Here is a 16,370-nt window from a genome sequence, read left to right as displayed (position 1 = left end):
CCTCTTCATCACTTGCTAGTATAAACCTACTTTTCAAGTTAGCCTTTGTTCAGAACGCTTCATGTCCAATTTTTTGTGAACAGTATTTTACATAAGCCAGTGAATTTAAAAGTGTTTTAGTGTATCGGTGTTTTGACAAAAAGTTGGATTTTTAACAAGTTTTTATGTTGATAGTTTTTCCTGTTAAAATAAATTATAATGTTGTTTCAGATGAGCTACTTTTGCCTCATATGAAAAAAATAGATGGTATGCTGAATGATAACCGAAAGAGGCTTCTTTTGAATCTTCATTTGGATCAATCATTCAAGGTATTTCCTTATTAGGAAAACTCCGTGGCAATCATAGTCTGACTGGAAAGAAAATTTATGAAAGTCATTCTTAGTTTAACAAAAATTTTCACCTAACAAACATTGGTTTTTATTCATTGTAAGTCTGTTTAGCATGTCTTTATTTTATTAAGCAAATTCTTAGTGTTAATTATTTGCTCTCCTCTGCTTAAATGATCTCTTTCAGGCACTTATATTAATCTAGTATTTATTCTACATAATAATTGCAAATGTTTTCCAAAAGTACATCTTTTAAACTGCTTCAATCTTGTTTTTCTTTTAAACTTTTCCAAAATTTTCACATCTTATCTATAATTAAAACTGCCCTTTTGTTACCACACTTTTCACAATTCCCTTTACTTGCCTGACTTATCTAATACCAAGGAAAAATCAATGCTTGCGTAATGGGAGGAGATATATATGTAATTATATCTGTTAATATATTTCGGCACCATGAATTGAACAACTTCATAATCTAAAATCAGAAAATCTGTCAAAGCAGCTAGTTAATATTTGAAAAATTTCCAACTTTTCTTAGTCAAAAATATAATGTTACCACATCTAGAATCTTTACCTGGGAGATGTTTTTTATTGATGGTGATAACGTTATACATTTGTGTAACTTTTTCACATCTCTGTTTTATCTGAATGCCACTTAAAAGTGAATACTGACTTCATTTTAACTAGGTGATAATTGAGGCTCTGAGATTAGGTACAAAGTTAAGTTCAAAGTTAAACAGCACCAGGCTGTACTAGCAGTCAAGTACTTGAAGAGGGAAAAAAGCCAGAAGCTGGTAAGAAGCTTAGTACAAAGAATTTGGTCTCCTGACCCCTAGTCCAGTGTTTTCCGCTTAACTATAGCCTTGAAATGGAATATTCTTTGAGGAAGTGCCATATTTCCTGCAGGTAAGGGAATGTTCTTAAACAGGTGTTTTCTAAAAATTTGCTGAATCTTGAGGCGGAGCCAATATAGTGCTATAGACAGAAGCACCAGGCCATCCTTCCATAGCAAAGACCCAAAAAACTAAGTAAAACAGAGACAAACGTCAATCCTGGAACCCTAAGTGTCAAATGAAGAGATGAAGAACTCAGCTAAGCATGGAATGGAATAAGAAACTGACAGAAAATGGAGAACCAGGAGAGATATGAGCAGAGGTCCCCTATCAGCTAATGCAGCACAGATTCACTATCTTGGACTCCTGTCAGAGATCAGCAGACAGGGAGTATGGGAAAGCAGCTTCATGGACCTCACAGCCGGAGACAGAGCACCCAGTAACTACTGATATACGCACGCTTTTACACTCCGCATTCTTCTTCCTCCTGCTCGGCCTCTGGCACTTTCTAGCTGGCTGTGGTTGCTTGGCTGGCCAGGAAGTGCTAGCTCCGTGCCACTTGAATTCACCCTGCCCACACTGGAGATCGGTGGACAGGGAGTACAGGAAAGCAGCTTCATGGAGCTCCCAGCAGGAGACAGAGTACCCGTTCCCTCAACACTCTTTTTTTTGTTTGTTTTTTGGTTCCTGTTTCTCTCTCCTCTCTCCCTTCTTTCCCATACCCATCTTAGCTCCACACATCACAACCTCTCCCCTTCTTCCTGCACTGTGTGCTGAACATCACATCCCCAAGCTGCACAGGCACAGCCTACCAGACACTGCCCTGTACTGACTCTCAGCCCACCTTCGGCCCTAGTATGTGCCACAAACACCCATCCCAACCCCTCCCCTTCAGCTGTACCTGCCCTGCTGCACCATAGCTGAGCGACTGGCCCTGCCCATTGGACAGGGAGGTGAAAAGTATGGTGCCCACAGACAAGCAAACAACAAAAGAATGCACAGCCTGCCTGCTCAGATATAACAAAATAAAACAAAAAACAGGACGAAACAAATCTACAATCAGTAAACGAAGGAAATAACTGAATGTCCTGAAGACAGCAGACAATATTTTTTAAAAAAGACAGGATAGTTCCAGAAGCCATCCAAAGTAAAACACCAGATTACTTTCCAGTAGAAGACAAGCACTAGAACTACCTGAAAGGGAATTCAAATCTCCAATATTCAGAGCTATCAAAGAGCTAAAGTAAAAAGCAGAAAAAAACGAGGAAAAAATAGACAACTTCATGGAAAATACGGACAAAAAATGGAATAATTCAGGAAAATAATACAGGAACAAAATGACAAAATAAATTCACAACTAGAAATCATACAAAAACAACAATTAGAAATCCAAAAGATAAACAAGATTTCAGAAATGAACAGTGTAACAGAAGGGCTGAGGAGCAGATTTGAAACAGTGGAAGACAGGATCAGCAAAATTGAAGACAAACATGTGGATACAACTTTGAGAAAAAAATCAGAAAAAAGAATGAAGAAACCCTGAGAATTATGTTGGGATACAATCAAAAGCAAAAATCTACAAGTGATCAGAGTTCCAGAATGGGGAGAAAACAGAAAACACGGAGAGGAGCACTGAAGAATTGCTGACAGAAAACTTCCCTAATATTGCATTCAAGAAGCTCAATGAACCCCATATAAGATAGAGCCCAAAAGAAAATCACCAAGGAATATCATAATCACACTCACTAAAACCAAAGACAAAGAAAGAATTCTGAGAGCATCTCGAGAAAAACGAAAAGTCACATACAGAGGGGAAACAATAAGACTATGCTCTGATTACTCGGCAGAAGCCATGCAGGAAAGCAGGCAATGGGATGACATATAAAAACTTGAAAGAAAAAAATTGCCAACCAAGAATAATATATCCTGCAAAACTCTTGTTCAAATATGTTGGTTGAGATTAGGGCATTTCCAGATAAACAGAAATTAAGGGAATATGTAAAAACCAAACCAAACTTACAAGAATTATTAAAGGGAGTCCATCAGTCTGAGAACAAATAACATCAGACCACAGCCTGAATCTAGGATGTAAGATTACACCAGCCACATATCAACCTAGGAAATTAACTCTCAAGGACTAGTGAAAACCAAAAGATATACAACAGGGAACCAGATAGGTTAATCTGCAAATGACAACTGCATCAGAACAATAAAAGAGGGAATTAACAATGTAGGTATAGAACTTTCTAATGGAGAGGAAGCCAAGGCAATCCCAAGTAATAATAGACTGTTTCAAACCTAGGAAGATAAGGGTAAATTTCAAGGTAACCACAAAGAAATTTAACAAACCTACTCATCAAAATAAAGAAGAAAAACAAAGTCTCAGCAAAAACAAATGGAGAAAAAGTCCACAAACAAAAGGAATTCAGCACAGGAGAGTAAGAGGAACAAAGAAAATGCACCACAAAAAAAAAAAAAGGCACTACAAAATGACAGCAATAAACTTACACCTATCAATAATTATACTAAACATAAATGGCCTAAATGCATCCATAAACAGAAAAAGAGTGACAGAATGGGTCAAAAAGCAGGATCGATCAATATGCTGTCTACAAGAGACAAACCTTAGAAACAAAGACAAGAATGTATTAAAAATCAAAGAATGGAAAAAATATATCAAGCAAACAGCCACCAAAAAAGAGCAGGAGTGGCAATACTAATCTCAGATAAAATAGACTTTAAAACAAAAATCACCATAAAAGACAAGGAAGGACACTATATAATGATTAAAGGGATGATTCATCATGAAGACATAACCATAATAATCATCTACACACCCAATGACAGGGCTCCAAATACATAAAACAAATTATAATAGCACTGAAAAGAGAAACTGACAGTTCCAACATAACAACTATAGGAGACTTCAAAGCAGCACTCTCGGTAAAAGACAGAACATCTAGAAAGAAACTCAACAAAGATACAGAAGAGCTAAAGGGGACCATGAGCCAACTTGACCTCATAGGCATATATACAGTATACTCCACCCAACAGCTGCAAAGTATACATTCTTTTCCAACGCACATGGAGTATTCTCCTGAACAGACCACATCTTAGGCCACAGAGCAATCTTCAACAAAATTGAAAACACTGAGATAATACAAAGTACCTTCTCTGACCACAACACCATCAAAGTAAAAGTTAGCAACAGGAGGAACAAGGAAAAAAAAAATCAGTTACATGGAAACTGAGTAAGACCCTGCTTAAAAACCACTGGGTAATAGAAGAAATCAGAGATGGAATCAAAAAATTAGACTCAAATGAGAATGAAAACACATCATAACAAAACCTTTGGGACACAGCAAAGGCAGTCCTCAGAGGTCAATTTATAGCAATAGATGCACACATTAAAAAAAGGGACAAAATCAAAACATTAGCTACACAACTCTAACAAATAGAAAGAGAACAGCAAAAAAAAAAAGCCCACAGCCACAGAAGAAAGGAAATAATAAAGATCAGAGCAGAAATAAATGAAATAGAGAATAGAAAAACAATAGAAAGAATCAACAAAACCAAAAGTTGGTTCTTTGAAAGGATCAACAGAATCGACAAACCACTGGCCAAACTGACAAAAGAAAAACAGGAAGGGACGCAAATAACCCAAATAAGAAATGAAATGGAGGACATTACAACAGACCCAACTGAAATAAAAAGGATCAGAACAGAGTATTATGAAAAACTATACTCCAACAAATTTGAAAACCTAGAGGAAATGGACAGATTTCTAGAAACTTCACTGGAGAATTCTACCAAACATTCAGAGAACAGAGTATTATGAAAAACTATACTCCAACAAATTTGAAAACCTAGAGGAAATGGACAGATTTCTAGAAACTTCACTGGAGAATTCTACCAAACATTCAGAGAAGAGCTTACACCACTACTACTCAAACTATTTCAGAACATAGAAAAGGAAGCGATACTTCTGAATTCATTCTAGGAAGCCAGCATAATCCTGATACCAAAACAAGGCAAAGACACCACAAAAAAGGAAAATTACAGAACAGTATCTCTTATGAATATAGATGCAAAAATTCTCAACAAAATTCTAGCCAAAAGAATTCAGCATCATATCAAAAAAATAACACCACAACCAAGTAGGATTCATATCAGGTAAGCAAGGATGGTTCAAAATTAGAAAATCAGTCAACATAACCCACCACATACATAAAAGGAAAGAAAATAATCACACGATCATCTCAGCTGAACACAGAAAAGGCATCCGACAAAGTCCAACACCCATTCCTGATAAAAACTCTCAATAAAATAGGTATAGAAGGGAAATTTTTCAACATAATAAAGGGCGTCTATGCAAAACCAACAGCCAACATCATTCTTAATGGAGAGAGGCTGAAAAATTCCCCTTGTGAACATGAACAAGACAAGTATGCCCTTTATCACCACTCCTATTTAACACTGTGCTGGGAGTCCTAGCTAGAACAATAAGGCAAGAAAAAGAAATAAAAGGCATCTAAATTGGTAATGAAGAAGCTAACGTGTCCCTAGTTGTGGATGATATATTATACATAGAAAACCCAAAAGATGCCATGGAAAACTACTGAAACTAATAGAAAGATTCAGCAGATCAGCAGGATACAAGATAAACATACAAAAATCAGTTGGATTTCTATATACCAATAAAGAGAAGGATGAAAAAATCAGGAAAACAATACCACTTATAATAGCCCCTAAATATTCAGGAATAAATCTAACCAGGGATGTAAAAGACCTATATGAAGAAAACTACAAAACACTACTGCAGGAAACCAAAAGAGATCTACATAAAAGGAAAAACATGCTTACAGATAGGTAGGCTCATTGTGAAAATGACAATTCTACCCAAAACAATTTATAAATACAATGCAATCCCAGTCCAAATACCAACATTCTTTAAAGAAATGGAAAAACTAATTATTAACTTTATATGGAAAGGAAAGAAGCCCCGGATAAGTAAAGCACTACTGAAGAAGAAGAATAAAGTAGGAGGCCTCGCACTACCTGACCTCAGAACTTTCTATACAGCTACGGTAGTCAAAACAGCTTGGTACGGGAGAACTACAGATACAGTGGCCAGTGGAAGAGAACTGAGAACCCAGATGTAAATCCACCCACTTACGGTCACCTGATTTTCGACAAGGGCCCAAAGTCCATCACATGGGGAAAAGACAGTCTTTTTAACAAATGGTGCTGGCAAAACTGGATGTCCATCCACAAAAAAATGAAACACACCATACACAAAAACTAATTCATGGTGGATCAAAGACCTAAATATATAGCCAAAAAGTATAAAGTTCATAGAAGAAACAATAGGATCAGCTAAAGGCCCTAATACATGGCATTAACAGGATACAAACTATAACAATACACAAACTCCAGAAGATAAGCTAGATAACTGGGATCTTCTAAAAATTAAATATTTATGCTTATCAAAAGACGTCACGAAAAGAGTAAAAAAGAGAACCTAGATACTGGGAAAAATTTTTTGGCTATTACAAATCAGACAAAGGTCTACTCTCTAAAATCTACAGGAAAAACCAAAACCTCCACAACAGAAAGACAAATAATCCAATTTAAAAATGGTAAAAGGAAATGAACAGACACTTCACCAAAGAAGACATTCAAGTGGCTAACAGACACGTGAGGAAATGCTCTTGATCACTAGCCATTAGAGAAATGCCAGTCAAAACCACAATGAGATACCATCTCGCCCCAGCATTACTGGCAAAAATAAAAAAAAAAAAAAAAGAAATAACAAAATGTCTGGCAAGAATCAAAAAAACAGGAAATAACAAGTATCAGAGAGGCCACAGGGAGATCAGAACTCTTTTGCACTGTTGGCGGAAATGCAAAATGATACAACCATTTTGGAAAATGATATGGTGCTTCCTTAGAAAGCTAGAAATAGAAATACCATATGATCCACCAATCCCACTCCTAGGAACATATCTTGTAGGAATAAGAGTCGTCACTCGAACAGACAGGCACACCCATGTTCATTGCAGCATTGATCACAATAGCAAAAAGGTGGAAACAACCTAGATGCCCATCGGCAGATGAATGGATAAAGTATCGTACATACACACAATAGAGTATTATGCAACAATGAAGAACAGTGATGAATCTGCGAAGCATCTCATAACACGGATGAATCTGGAGGGCATTATGCTGAGTGAACTGAATCACAAAAGGATAAATACTGTATGAGACTACTACTGTAAAAACTCATGAGAAGGTTTACACACAAAAAGAGACAATATTTGATGGTTATGAGGGAGGGGAGGGATGGGGATGGAAAAACACTAAACAGACAATAGATAAGTGGTAACTTTGGTGTAGTTAATATGATAGCAACACTAGAAAAAAAGATTTGCTAAATCTTAAAAATTATCAGCTTTGGCTAACTATTTTAGAAATGTCAAATCCATTATCTAATAACTTGTATTAAAATAATGCCACCAGTTGAGATTTAATAGATTCAGTAGGTATTTAAAGTTTATGTAATAGTTCATGAACAGCTAAAAAACTAATTTACAGTATTCTGAAATTTTTCTCAGAAAGTAGTTTGCATTTTAAAGCCATTCTAACATTAAAAGTTAGAATGGTTTGACTGTAAGTGTAAATATTTACAAATAGCAGATAAAGAAAGATTTCCTATTCTTTAGAAACAGTTGTCAACTAGTTCCCATGATGGTGATTTCAGAGTCTCAAAGCCTTTGGAAGTTAGGATGTTCTGTTTTCCTCTGAAATCCATGTACTTCAGATCATCTTTACGTACCTTGAGCTCAGTGGAAAGATCATTTAAGTTTTCTTCGTTTTTGCCATTGACCTAGCATTCATTCTTTCCAAATTTAGGCGCCATTTCTAGTCTTTAAATTCCATTTGCTGTATATAGTATCTCTGGGTCCAAAATTTTTCAAACCTGGGCATATTTTAAATGGAAAGTACCGGAATATGTGGTAAAAGCACAAATAATCTGAGAAAGAAAGCAGCTAGAAATTGAATGGTAACTTACTCTGATAGGAAATATCAAAAATCCTATTGTTTCTAGCACATGAAATGTAGTTCCCTCCTACATTTATAGCCAAGGAAGAAGTATGTAATCTGACTTTGTTTTTGTTTTTTAAAAAGGCCCTGTTATCAGGGTCACAATACTAGGTGCTGGAAGATAGTATATGAGTTTGGTAAAAAAAAAAAAAAAACCAGCCTTGAAGGCTAGAAATGTTTATAAAACAACTGAGCTTATCAAATGAAGACTACTTTCTGAATCATAAATATTAATGGAAGTACTTTGACCCTTTTAGTGTCACAGTAATAAATGATACTGGCAGCTCAATTTAATTTTATAAAAGTATAATTACCACAAAACTACATCTAGCCGTATCATTCAGTTATTGTTTGTAGCTTTTCATTTCAGCATGAAGCTTTTCATGTGAAGCAAGTAGGTAAGGGCATAAATAATGCCAGTGGCTTTTAAAGAATGAACTGGAATTGGTCCTGCCACATGGCTAGGGTATTATCAGTAGTAGCTACTGTTGTCATTGTGGTCAGAAAACTTAAGCTCTGTTTCCGGATCTTGTCCTCAAAAAAATGCAAGAGAAATGGCAAAGCAAGAAGAGCATCATAATGCTTCTCATTCTCTGTTGTCATTGTCATCGTCATCCAGGATCAGATGACTTCTTTATAGCAGGGGTGGCCGAGTTTCAGGGTGTTAACAGAGATTTCAAGTGGCAGAGGTTTGAAGAAACTTACACATGCCCTTCTTTCCCCTGGCAGTAAAGCCAGAGACCAAAAAAACCAAACCCGTTGCCATCAGGTCGATTCCGACTCATAGCAACCCTATAGGACAGAGTAGAACTGCCCCCTAGCGGTTCCAAGGAATGCCTGGTGGATTCCAACTACCAACCTTTTGCTTAGCAACCAACCGCTACGTCACTAGTGTTTCCTAAAGCCAGAAAGGCATTACTAAAAAGAACTTTCAGCCTTGCTCAGGAGTCCCACAGTGTACCATGCTGTTGCAAATGCAGGTCATAAGATCAGCCCGGATTCAAAGACTCCGCGTCTTGTTGAGAGAAGGTACAAAGAATTTGTGACCATGCTTAATTTACCATACCCCAGCAGTACTCCCCAACATGAGTGTGTGTAGATGTATACATACATATGTAGCTATTTATTAGACCCTAGAAGTACCCGCCCCATATGTGTGTCTATATTAATATGTATGTATTAAATAAACAAACTTTTGTTTTTTTAAAGAACTTCTGATCTTAATTATTTTGCTTCATTGTTTTAAAGAATGCTTTGGAAAGTTTTCCTGAACTGACAATAATTACTAGAGACTCTAAAGCAAAAACTGGGGGATCTGCTATTTCTAAAATCAAAATGAATGGCAAAGCTTACAATAAGAAAACTCTAAGGACTTCCAAAACAACCACTAAATCTGCACAAGTAAGTATAATTCCTACTTAAAACACTGAAACAAGCAAATATTTTACCATGTTGTTTTTAAGTCTGAAGTCTTTTCAGTTAGGAATGGGCAGCTCTGGGCTGAGGAATGGGAACTCTTGTTTATTGTTTTTCTCCAGTGCCAAGCACAGTACCTGACATGTAGTAAGTGCTCACAAATTTTTTTATATAAACTAATAAGCAAGGAATCATCCCATGCTTGTATTTATATATACTTGTTATATAGTTTTTTTTTGTCACTGGATACACATCCGTAAGTAACTTCAGTATCAATTCCATATCTGCAAAATCATTAAAATTAGAATTCATTCCTCTTCAAATGGAAATTGTTAGGGCCTTTTCAGAAAACAGTTTGGCAACATAAATCCACAGAAAAAAATTTATTCGGTAGAAACAGATTCTCAAATACATAAAATATATGCCTTAGCCATTGCGGAATTGTTTGTAAGAACAATTGTGAGGCTGGATCAATAAAGAGCCACACAGACAATGTCATATTGTGCACTTTTTTAAAAGAAGAGATTGATTCGTTCATTCTTTCAAAAAAATTTTTTTTTGAGTGCTTATACAGTGCCAAATATGGTTCTAAGTCTAGGAAATACAACAGTGAAAAACAGTCAAAAATCCCTGTCCCCATATAACTTACATTCGGAGGAGGGAAGTGTGGATATATGTAATAAATGGAAAGATAGCCAAGGTTTAGTAAGGTATAAAACAAGTGGCAAAAAGAAAAAAAATAGTTGCAGAACAATACGGATAGTATGGCTCCCTTCGCAGTACAAAATTAGTGTAATTAATAACATGTATAACACATATATTAATATTATTATTAATATATGTGTTATACATAAGTGAAAACCATATGGAAGAATATATAACATGCTATTTTATATATATATATCTGAAGCAGGGGATTATAGGAAGCTTTTAGTATGTAAGTCAGCTATTTCCATAATGTTTAAATTTTTTTGAATAGTGTGTATTATATCCAGGAAAAAGAATGAGGATTTTAAAATACAATTTAAATTCTTATTTTGAATAAGCCTTTTACCCATATTACTACAAGCTAATACCTATCCAAATAAGTCATTTTCAAGGTTTTCGTTGAGACTTAGTCCATTGTTTTCCTAATAGCTCAGATGCTTCATGAAATTTATAAACTTTTTTCTTTTTATAGGAGTTTGCTGTAGATCCAGAGAAAATACAGTTGTATTCTTTGTATCATTCACTTCATCATTATAAATATCATGTTTATCTGATATGTAAGGATGAGGTAATCTATTTTTTCACTTATTTAAAAAAAAAATTCTTTTTCTGAACTTTAAGGAGACTTGAGCCGTAGTGTTTTTTTGAATACTGTAAAGAGAATTGTTGAAGCATGTATGTCCCATAATTCTCTTCTAAGTAATGACTAGGAGATTTATTGTTCTGATTCTCGCCTACGTTTTGTGCTTAGATTAATCTGAGGCTCACCACCTCTTGTAGGAGCTATAATTGCTTTACACTGCCATAATAAATGGTGTTTTACTGCATTTTGTTCTTCCATATAATGATCCTGCTTTAATTCACTTCAGTAACTGCTTTGATATCTCACTGTCTGCCTTATCCCACTTAATTGCAGAGAAATGGGTCTTTGTGCCTTGGTGTGAAGAAATAAAGGTTAAAATTTAATTGTAACTTTAGGTATCATAAATATTCATTGCTCAGAAATTATATATGACATTAATACCACCTTTTGGATAGGATATAAAGATTAATTTCCCTAGGCAGTTTAAGTGGTTGTAGATAGTACTTAGTACCTTACATCTGATCAGCACTATCGGTTTTTTAATTAAAGAGTTAAGTTGGCCCAAACCCATACCTGATGTGTTTGACAATGGTATGGAAAGATGTTCATAAATTCAACTTCCTAACCTAGCAAAGGAGAAGGTAAAGGCAGTGATACAAAATATGTTGACAATTTTTACAATGCTTTGAAATTTAGCTTTTAACACAGTTGGAAGGAATTGAGAAAGTTTGGGCCCCTTTTTCGAGTCTTCTCCACCCCTGTGGTGCCAAGATGAAAGGATTGGTCTTTACCAAACCTATCTGAAATAAGCATTCTCCATGGAAAGGATAAATTAAATTAAAAAAAAAAAAATTCTTTTAGGTGAATTAATAAATCCTCCTTTCCTTCAAGATACAGAAAGAATAAGCCCTTGTAGAGAACTTTATTATAAAGTGATAAGCTAATGTGGCAATTTTCTTTATTTTAGATTTCTTCTGTGCAGAAAAAAAATGAAGATTTAGGACAGGAAGAAATTGTTCAACTTTGTATGAAAAATGTAAAATGGGTGGAGGATCTATTTGAAAAATTTGGAGAACTTTTGAATCATGTACAGCAGAAGTGTTCATAATCTTGCCACAGACTCCCATCTCTCATAGCACTAATGAAATGGCGGAGGCGGGCGGCAAAGACGGGGCTAGGTCCTCAGCTCATGGAGCGTCAAGCAGTGAGCTCCTGTTGGCGTGCCTGCTTCCACCATGGAATTCACATCGTGACCTCCGCTAAAGGACAGTGGTGCTGCCAAGGAAGTTAGTCCTTTGGAAATGGACCTAAATCCCACCACAATTTTATCCTAATGAATGATTTTTCTATTTTGTAAACCATTGGGTAACTGAGTTTTATTTTCAGAAATGTTTTTTGACAAATGATGACGCATGCACTAAATATAATTTTTCTTTATTGCTAAAGAGATAACACTTGATTTTTTTTTTTCCCTTATTCTGGCCAAACACCAGAATGAAAGAGAAGTGGCAGAAAGCATATATTTGCATTTATGTCTGGCCGCAAAATGGAAAGTATTGTACATTATGTAAACAGATCAGATATGATGTGACATTCTGTATGAGAATATCACCAATTTAAAATATAAAATTCAGAAACGGCATTCTGCTTTCCGGACTCCTTTTACTCTTAACATGTTCAGGAAACTGGATGTGGAATTGGTGCAATTCTATGACTGCTTTTTGTGTCAAATTATATTGTAATGAAAACAAACAATGACATACTATTTTTCCCTATCTCAAAGAAAAGTATTCTCCTTTATACTGTGTTTTTTTTCTTTTGGAAAATGTTTCAATTGTACATTTTATCTCACTAATAGGTGTATTTTTCACAAGGAAAATGTGGTTATAATTATGTTTGATATATCTGTAATACACTTTTCATTATTTTCAGTAAATCTTATTTAGTTATATGTTGGATTTCTGTTGTAAACTCTATCTTGAGGTAACCATTTTTGTTGGTACAGACTAGCTTCAGTGTTACCCACAATATGCATTCAGTACTAAAATTAGTTTAGCTTTATAAATGAGGTTGTGTTAGACACTGCAGTAACTTTTCTAATTCATGAAAATAAATTTCTTACGAACTAGCACTTGATTAACTGATTTGTTGAAGTAAAAATCTAACCACGTTATACATTTTGAAAAATAAGGTTGATAATTAGACTATATGCAGTGTAAAACATAGCTTACCTAACTCTTAGAACTGGAAGTGGTAGAGCTCTCCTTTTGGTGCCTTTCCAACCTTGATACACACTATTGTAGCTTCCTTGAGTTCAGTAGTTAGCAATTCAAGTAGTTTAGCTCAGACAGTGAATGTATTAGGTTCTACATGACCTTGTTTTTATTTGCATTTGCCAACAGGATGCCTTATTTGTTTTGGAAAAAAAAAAAAGATTTACTAGTGTCATTCTAAACTCTGTCCTTTTTTTAGGATTCTAAAGAAGTTGTTAATCATCATACTTTTGTTTATTTTACCACCATTAGTGCCTTAAGTCCTAAATGAAAGAAAGCAGTGTTACTGCTCAATGCCCAGATAAGACATGTATATGTGGTTATTGCTATTGTCTTGATGTTGAATTAACAGTCAACTTCTTATACTTAAAACCTCAGCAAACTAGCAAAGAGTTGAAGATAACATATGACTTGATTTGAGGAAAACAACATTGTAACATTGGGCGAAAAATCAGTATTTGGATTTGAGTTAAGCTTACATACTTATTTCTGATGGCTATCTTGTTAAAAGCAATAATCCTTAATACTCGTACCTGCTGTTAGACAATAAGATCCTCAATAATGGAAGTTTCTCTTGAGTTAAAATGCTCCATTTCTGAAAGATTTTTTAAAACCTGCATGGGCAGCTTATTTTGAAAACAGAAGTAGCCTTTTAGATTCATTTTACCTGACTTACATGAGAGATGCACAATATCAGCAGTGGGAGCGTCATAAAATGATTTTTGCTAAGTGGAGAAGAGTAGGAAGCAGCCATATTTCTTTCTGAGAGTACCGACTCTGGACAGAATTGGTTTCTTACATTTCCAAAGTGCAGAGTAGAGAACTACATCTTCTAAGGTAGTATTACAAGTCTATGTCTACATTACTCCCCTAGCTTACTTTCCTGAATCATAGGTGGTTTAAATATTTTTGAAAGCTGCCTTGCATTTAGGTGACTGGAAGTAGATGTTTGAAATCACTAGCCACATTTTCTTCATGGTAAGCCCCTTGAAAAACAAAGATATTTCTTGTTTCCTATAGAAAATAACCTGTTTCTTTTTGAACCGCAGTTGCCCTCAAACTGTTTGCACTTGCATTCAATTTAGTAAAACAAGTGTTTTCATAAAATTGGAGGCTAATTCTATGATACTGCCTCGAGGAGACCCTACTGTTCTGCTGCACTGTCTTCTCTCATTTGGTCTGTATTGCTTAGACAAAAAAACATCATTCTCAGGCCTTAGAGAAAAGGGAGACTATTATGACAACCATACACAAGTCTTCTCTTTGTATGAAGTTAAATAAATAGCTAGTTAGCATTTACATTTCTTGCCATAGAGTTTGAAATTTATGATATAGAAATACTTTAGGTTGTAGATAGAGTTCAAGAGGTAAAGCACATGTTGCCACAACCCAGGAAACATTTTAAAGAAAGACTGGATTTTCCTACATACAGAGATCTGAAAACAATTTAATGTAGAAAATTATTCTGTGTTGGTGCTCATTTCTAGTTCAGATTAGGGGTTAGAGAGGGGCCTTCCGTGTTTTCATTTTCACTACATCCCAGTTTCCATTCATCCGATCCTCTAATGAAGTCATAAATTTATAATGATTCTGGTACACTATCAAACATGAAACATTAGTAAGGTGGAAAATCTTATTTTAAAATGTTTTAGGAATTTTCCAGAAATAACTTGAAATTACTAAAACTCAAAAGATGAAATTACGTAGATGGACTCATGTATTAGACCTGTTTTTCAAAGCTTTCCCCCAAATTTTTAGTCTCATTTTTCTTCTAATGAACACTTATTTTCTTTAAAGCAGCTATATTCCAACCTATGACCTTTGAAATAATACCCATAAAACCAGTATAGCAGTAGTGTTTTTGATCAGACTTCCCAAGAGTTGCTTCACATGTGCAAGTTCTGAATTTTATTATATTTGTAGAAAACGTTTTGTTTTAAATTATATTTCCACCTATTTCTCAAAAATGCTTTTCAAATAGAGTAAAATATCCCAGGAAAACTGCTTCTGTGTCAGGGGCACTTGACACATAACTGCACAAATGAACAATGTTCACTATTGGTTGTGCATTATTTTACTTGTACAACTTCTGGCATCTATGTTCACAATGCATGTTTTCAAAAATCACCTTTATTTATAAGTGACAATAATTGAAGATAAGGATACAAAGAAACCTTCTGCATCTGTAGCCCAGAGTTTCAAGTGGTCCATAATGCAATGTATGGAAATGTGAAAGACAATTTTGTGTATTTGTTTATTACTAACTCAGATCATTAAAATGAAAACAATTTTTTAAACAACAAAATCAAAATGTTTGTTTTTTTTTTTTTTTTTTAAGAATTAAAACAGTTGGAAGCAGTATTAGCAGTAATAACACAAATAGGTACAAATGGTTCATCATTTTCTCAGATTATTTTAAGTCAACATTTGATGAATTATACAGCCTTAACTGGTAATATCTGAAAATACTTAAGAGTTTCTGTTTTAAGATACAACTCTTTTAGTCCTTTTCCACCTATCAAGAATTATAAATCCATTCGATTCTACCTTTCTAATTTTTGTTTGGAGCCCTGATGGCACAGTGATTAAGAGCTCAGCTGCTAACCAAAAGGTCGGCAGTTCAAATCCACCAGCCGTTCCTTGGAAACCCCCTGGGGCAGTTCCTCCCTCTTCTCTAGGGTTGCTATAACTCAATGGCACCTAACAACAACATAATGTTTTTTTGATTTAACTATTACGTAACTATAGAGTGGTTAAGCACTCAAATACTAGCTGAAAAGTTGGCAGTTAGAACCCACCCAGAGGCACCTCAGAAGATAGACCTCATGATCTGCTTCCAAAAGGTCACAACCTTGAAAACCCTACGGAGCAGTTCTACTCCACACATGTGGGGTCGCCATGAGTTGGAATCGAGGGTAACTGACAACTACTACTATTGAGTAGGTTAAAAAGTTTGTCCTGACTGGACCTTTGATTTTCAGAAAAAGATTCTGCCCTAATCTTCATATAATATTTAAAAGTATTAAGTACTTCAAGTAAATACATTGTCACCATATTTTCTGTGTTGTAATTAGTTTAGGTTGTTAAAACACTTCATTCTTTGACTTATTTTATACAATTAGAAAAT

The 16,370-nt window shown here is 35.0% G+C and overlaps 1 protein-coding gene across 10 annotated transcripts in view; it reads left to right on the top strand.

Moving 5' to 3' along the window:
* Positions 1-15,562, top strand: part of QSER1 (glutamine and serine rich 1) — an 82,347-nt gene extending 66,785 nt beyond the window's left edge. For 9 of the 10 annotated variants that reach the window (XM_064288321.1, XM_064288316.1, XM_064288314.1 and 6 more), the window contains 4 exons: positions 211-308; positions 9,512-9,664; positions 10,860-10,955; positions 11,938-15,562. In XM_064288321.1, coding sequence (XP_064144391.1) covers positions 211-308; positions 9,512-9,664; positions 10,860-10,955; positions 11,938-12,078 — 488 coding nt within the window. In that variant the 3' untranslated portion in view covers positions 12,079-15,562. The remainder of the gene's footprint in view (positions 1-210; positions 309-9,511; positions 9,665-10,859; positions 10,956-11,937) is intronic. The other variant, XM_064288315.1, reaches the window with a different exon arrangement.
* The last annotated feature ends 808 nt before the right edge of the window (positions 15,563-16,370 follow it).

The sequence above is a fragment of the Loxodonta africana genome, chromosome 7 (assembly GCF_030014295.1).
Source record: "Loxodonta africana isolate mLoxAfr1 chromosome 7, mLoxAfr1.hap2, whole genome shotgun sequence".
Taxonomy (NCBI): Eukaryota; Metazoa; Chordata; class Mammalia; order Proboscidea; family Elephantidae; genus Loxodonta; species Loxodonta africana.
Note: the sequence above shows the minus strand (reverse complement) of the source record. Positions and strands in the feature narration are given on the sequence as shown.